Below are 6,471 nucleotides of genomic sequence, written 5' to 3' on the forward strand. Positions count from 1 at the left end.
TTTGAGTAGCCATTCTATAAAATTTCTGAGTTCTTGTACGTTGTTGGTTTCACCTAGTGATAATCTCATATTTTTTGTAAGCTTCAGAATCTTACAGTTATGCCACAAATATGAAGAATTAATAGAAGACTGAATTATATCTTGTCTTGAGCCTCTGGGAATCACAAGTAAAATTTGTCTAAAGTCTCCTCTCAGGACAACAACTTTACCTCCAAATTGCAAATGAGCATTATACGAATCTGAGCACCTCAAGATGTCTCTGAGATATTTGTCTAAAGCTTCGTAACAATACTTACTTATTATTAGAGCTTCATCCCATATGATTAATTTGGCCTTAGTTATTAACCTTGCAAGAGGACTTCCCTGTTTAATGTTACACAAAGAATCTTCATTTATGGTCAAAGAAATTTTAAACCTTGAATGTGCAGTTTTTCCATTAGGCAACAGAAGTGTAGCAATCCCACTTGAAGCAACATTTAACACTATACCTCCTTTAGACCTAATTGAGCATGAGATAGTTGACCATAAGAATGTTTTTCCACAACCACCTTGACCATATAAAAAGAAAACCCACCCATATTACCGCTAACAGCGCCAATTATCTTATCGTATGCAGATTTTTGCTCATCAGTTAGCTTCTCTAAATACCCATCTAGTTCACTCGCAAGAGCATTAATATCAAAGTTCAACTCTTCCATTATAATTCTGTCTTCTAAGCTAGACACCGAATTTTTTGGAGGATATGGCATTCCGCAATATTCTTTCAATGACCTGCCATTTGACTGGAGCAAATCTTCAATTTTTGTAAGTGTAATATCTTTTATTTGGACTTCTGACATCATCAAATCTGTATTTTTTTAATTTAAAATTACATAATTATTTGAAAATTTATTAAATAAGTCTCTAATAAAAAAAAATCTGAAATGCATTGTTAAATAATAAATAACACTCATTGTTTTTGGTCTAAAAAATATTTCATTAGTAACATGTCCTTTTAAAAATTATTGTTGTGATTAACATGGATATCAAAATCATTATAATACATAAAAAAAAAAAGTACAGAGACAACCGATGCAAATGCAAGTACTCAACGTATGTCGAGTTAGTTATGATTTCTTAGATGCAGTAGATACGATTTACGACAATGAATCAAAATATATATTAAGAGGAGTAAGTAAAGAAAGTATGAAATTAATATATATATATATATATATATATATATATATATATAATCCAACTTTCGACTAATAGTTTTAAATATAGTTTGTTTTGTTAAATTTTCTAAATATTATCAGAGAAAGAGAAAAAGTTAAAGTGAACACCAACAAACAATTTTGCCATATATACACGATAATTTTACTTCCAAAAAAGGCATTTTGTTCTAGAGAATCACTCTCAACATTCATTATCCAATATTTTTGTTATAATTATAGGCTAAATTGAATTCTACAATGAAAAAAAATTCGTAATAGACTATAGTTATCTTTCATTTGCAATAATCTTCTTTGTTAGTATAGTACGTCATGAGAGAGAAAGTTTCAAGTCTTTTGCCAAACAAACTCTGGTCTATTCATGTTATTTGATATTAATAGAACAACAAAAAGTCTCCTTAAAAAAGTTGCAGAGTGCCATGTTCCTGCTTCAGAGATTGCATTAATGAATTTTCTATCATCCTACAACAGTCCTAGTGCATAGCATGCATCTCTGAAGGAGTTATAAACCACACCATCAACTGTTCTTAGATCACTGAAACTCGTGCATCCCTTTTGAATGTTCAAAAGTAGCCTTAGATAGTAATCTTCTTTATTCATTGGTGGCATATAAGATATTCTTCCTATGGCATACCCTTGCTTTCTATGAGTCCACATATGATGCTCTCCATTCCAAACAAACTTTGTTGAAAACTCAGAATAAGTCAGAATAATTGGGCGGGTTAGGAAGATTTTTGCCTAAATGGAGTTTATTTGGACTGTCCCGTATTAAAAAAAGAGAAAAGAAGTGATACAAAGAGGAAAGAAAGGGGTGTGACAAAAGGGGCTTAAGAAGGAAAAAAAGGCCCTTATGGGGTGTGTGTGTAATGTGAGTCTTCTCTTCTGACTTGTTATCTTTTCTCTCTGTGCTCTCTCTCTGAAAACTCCACATTCTAATTCAGATCCCCTTTGCAGGTGAACCTGGACTACATTCATTGATTCCTTCATTCTTTCCATCTAATTCTCTCATACTCTGATTACTTGGACTATTTCCTAATACTGCTATACTATATTGGTGTTGTTATACTACACTTGTACTGTTTCAATTCTTCATCAGAATTCTCTATAGCTTGCAATTGTTATCATTTGGTGCTTCTATTGAGTTCCAATGACAGAGAACACTCGTCTCCAAACGTTGCAAGCTGCAATTTCTCGTTTAACCGAGCAATCGGATGGCTACACCAAGCAATTCGCCTCTATCACACAAACACTTGGTTTGTTACAGGAGCAGTTCGTGCAGCACTTGGCAGAATCCCCGAGACGTGGCCCTTCCTCCCCTGTCTTTGGCCACCCCCGTCAGATGAAAGTGGATTTCCCTCGTTTCTCTGGCACGGAGGATGTTTCCCAATGGATCTATCACGTAGAACGCTTCTTCCGCATCTATGATATCTCTGAGGACCAACGGTTGGATCTGGTGGCCGTCAATTTGGAAGGCCGGGCCCTTACTTGGTTTCAGATGTGGGAGAGACTCGAACCTATGGCCGATTGGCTTGCCATCTCCACTGCCTTGCAAATGCAATTCGGGCCGTCCCATTTTGAAAACCCCCGGGAGGAGCTACTGAAATTGAAACAATCCACCACTGTGAATGCTTACTTTGAATCCTTAAACAATTTGGCCGCCCGTGCATACGGCTTAGATGATGCTCTGCTACTTGATTGCTTTGTGGGTGGTCTTCATCCGGAACTGAAACGGGAGGTGAAAGCCCGTTCCCCGATCTCTTTGTTGCAAGCGATTTCTCTTGCTAAATTGTTTGAGGAAAAGTTTCTGCCTCAGACCCAACGTTGGCGCTCTGCCGTTGCTCAGCCCCAGCAACCGCCGGCTCGGCTTACCGCCGCCTTAGCCCCAAAACCACTCACTACCGTTTCCCCTGCACAGCCACCGCCTCAAAATCCTCCACTCCTCCCCACCCCTCCAAAGACTAACACAATGCACAAATTAACCCCAATGGAGATACAGTTTCGGAGAGAAAAGGGCATATGTTTTACCTGTGACGAGCGCTATTCTCCTTCCCACAAATGTGCTTCCAAGCACTATTTTCTAGTCCAAACTGTGGAGGAAGTTCCTACTGACCAGGACTCTGCAATTGAGATTACTGAAGAAGACCAAACCCCGCCGGTACTAGCTGAGGTAATGGTCGAGCCCCTCCACCTTTCGTACAATGCCATGGCCGGCATCCCTACCCGACGGTCGATTAGGTTCCGAGGTCTGGTGCAAGGCAGGGACATCCTCGTACTCATGGATGGCGGCAGCTCGGATAATTTCATCCACCCGACTTTGGTTCGACGCCTGGCAGTGCCCATTCATTATTCCCCAAGATTCAAGGTTGAGGTGGGTAATGGTGCTTTGCTACAATGCGAGGGTGAGGTTCGTGATTTACCGGTTTCCATTCAGAATCATTTGCTCCTTATATCGGCCTTCGTACTCCCCATTGCTAGTGAGGAGCTGGTTTTAGGTGACATTTGGCTTGAGACACTAGACACCCATTTGGTTAATTACAAGGAAAAATTCATTACCTTCGTGGTTGGGGCTGAGATGGTTACTTTGCAGGGTGAAAAAGATGTCAACCCAGCTCAGGCACAATTTCATCAGTTGCGGCGTTTGCACATAACAGATGAGATTATGGAAATGTACACACTTCAACTCCAAGAAATGGTTACAGACACCCCTCCTCTTTTGGAATTACCTTCTGATTTGGCGCCCGACTTGGCTTCTATATTGCAGGATTACTCAGTTGTTTTTCAGGTTCCAAAAGGCTTGCCCCCGCCGAGAGTGCATGATCACACCATTACCTTGTTACCCGGAACGACGCCTATTAAGGTCCGCCCCTATCGATATCCTCATAGCCAAAAGTCTGAGATTGAGCGGATCGTCTCTGAGATGCTAGCCGAGGGCATCATACAGCCAAGCACTAGCCCCTTCTCTTCTCCCGTGCTTTTGGTGAAAAAGAAAGACGGCTCATGGCGGTTCTGCACTGATTATCGGGCCCTCAATCATGCCACCATCAAGGATTCCTTTCCTATGCCGACGGTGGACGAATTACTCGATGAATTGTTCGGTGCTCGGTTTTTCTCTAAACTCGACCTCCGCTCGGGGTACCATCAGATTCGTGTCAGACCGGAGGATTGTTTTAAGACGGCTTTCCGAACCCACCACGGCTTATACGAATGGCTTGTTATGCCATTTGGTCTGACTAATGGCCCTGCTACCTTTCAGTGTTTGATGAATGCTATCTTTTCTGAGGTCTTACGAAAATTTGTGCTCGTCTTCTTTGATGATATCCTGGTTTATAGTGCAGATTGGCAGTCTCATCTCCATCATCTAGTGTATGTCTTACGCGTGCTCAAGCACCATTCTCTATTTGCCAAACTTTCTAAATGCTCATTCGGAAAAACACAAGTTGAGTACCTGGGCCATGTGGTTTCACTTGAGGGAGTGAGAGTGGATGACTCAAAAATTGAAGCAATTCGTTGTTGGCCGATTCCAACCTCAGTAAAGAAACTTCGGGCGTTTTTGGGATTGGCGAGTTACTATCGAAAGTTCATATGCAATTTTGCCACTCTGGCCGCGCCACTCACTGACTTGTTGCGCAAAGAGGGGTTTGTGTGGTCGCCATCAGCCTCGGATGCTTTTGTGACATTGAAAGAGGCTCTAACTCATGCACCAGTCCTGGCACTTCCCGACTTCTCTAAACCTTTTGTGCTCGAGACAGATGCTTTGGGTACCGGTCTTGGGGGGATTCTCAGTCAAGCTGGACATCCCATTGCTTATTTTTCGAAGAAACTCTCCTCCACGGCTCAGAAGCAATCCGTCTATGCCCGGAAAATGCAAGCAATCTTAGCGGCGGTGGCTAAGTTCCGCCACTACTTGCTTGGTCACAGGTTCGTGATATGGACGGATCACAAGAGCCTCAAGGAACTCCAAGCTCAGACCATTCAAACGCCAGAGTAGCAGACTTGGTTGGCCAAACTCTTGGGCTATGACTTTGAGATAGAATACAAAAAGGGCTCGGATAATCAAGGTGCCGATGGGCTGTCTCGCCAATTTCTTGCTGTCACATCACTCACTTGCGACATTCTCACGCAGCTACGGTCCGATCTCCAGCACTTCAACCCCTCGGATATATTTTTTGAGGTGGATCTTCGGTCTGACAATTTACAGCACCGGCAGGGTCTTTGGTTTTGGAAGGACCAACTGATAATCCCTTCTACTTCGTCCCTCATCCTGAAGCTTCTTTATGAGTGCCATGACTCAGCCATTGGTGGCCATGGTGGTTATCAAAAGACATTGTGCCGATGAACACCCCAATTTTTCTGGAAGGATATGGCTCGTATGGTCAAGGACTATGTACGCCAGTGCTCTATCTGCCAACAGGCGAAGTACTCCACACTACCGCCTGCCGGTCTCCTCCAACCTCTTCCGATTCCTACCGATGTTTGGCAGGATATTTCTATGGATTTTGTAACTGGGTTATCGCTAACACAAGGGTATTCGGTCATCTTCGTGGTAGTGGACCGACTATCAAAGTTTGCCCATTTCCTGCCATTAGCAGCTGATTTTACAGCCCCCAAAGTTGCTGAAACATTTATCAAACATGTAGTGAGTATTCATGGCATGCCACAATCTATTGTGTCTGATCGCGATAAGGTATTCACCAGCAAGTTTTGGGAGCAATGTTGTATCCGCCAAGGTATCACGCTAGCTCGGAGCTCGGCTTACCACCCTCAGTCTGATGGCCAGACCGAGGTGCTTAACAGGTGTCTAGAGATGTACCTTCGTTGTTATACTCAAGACAATCCCAGGACTTGGTGTAAAATGCTTCCATGGGCGCAGTTCAGTTATAATAATTCCTTTCATTCGGCAATCGGCATGTCTCCCTTTAAGGCCTTGTTTGGGCGGGATCCTCCGCCTCTGCTCCGATATGTCGCCACCTCTATAGACGCTCCGGCTGTCCAGGAACAATTGCAACAGCGCGACTCCCTGATAACAGCCTTGAAATTCCACTTGGGGAGAGCTCAAGCCCGGATGAAGGCCACGGCTGATGGAAAGCGCCGTGACCTGGAATTTCAGATTGGCGACCTTGTTTATGTCAAACTCCAACCATACCGTCAACGTTCCGTGGCCTTTCGAAAAAAACCAGAAGCTGTCTATGCGCTACTTCGGATCTTTTCCCGTGGTGCAGCGTGTGGGTAAAGTCGCTTACAAGCTGGAGCTTCCTTCCAC

At 42.9% G+C, this 6,471-nt stretch overlaps 1 protein-coding gene across 1 annotated transcript; it reads left to right on the plus strand.

The window, feature by feature from the left end:
- Positions 1-2,358: 2,358 nt before the first annotated feature.
- On the plus strand, positions 2,359-5,199 carry LOC112729038 (uncharacterized). The gene has a single exon (XM_025779416.2). It carries the CDS (start codon positions 2,359-2,361, stop codon positions 5,197-5,199), a length of 2,841 nt encoding a protein of 946 aa, XP_025635201.2.
- The last annotated feature ends 1,272 nt before the right edge of the window (positions 5,200-6,471 follow it).

Source organism: Arachis hypogaea, chromosome 12, assembly GCF_003086295.3.
Source record: "Arachis hypogaea cultivar Tifrunner chromosome 12, arahy.Tifrunner.gnm2.J5K5, whole genome shotgun sequence".
NCBI lineage: Eukaryota > Viridiplantae > Streptophyta > Magnoliopsida > Fabales > Fabaceae > Arachis > Arachis hypogaea.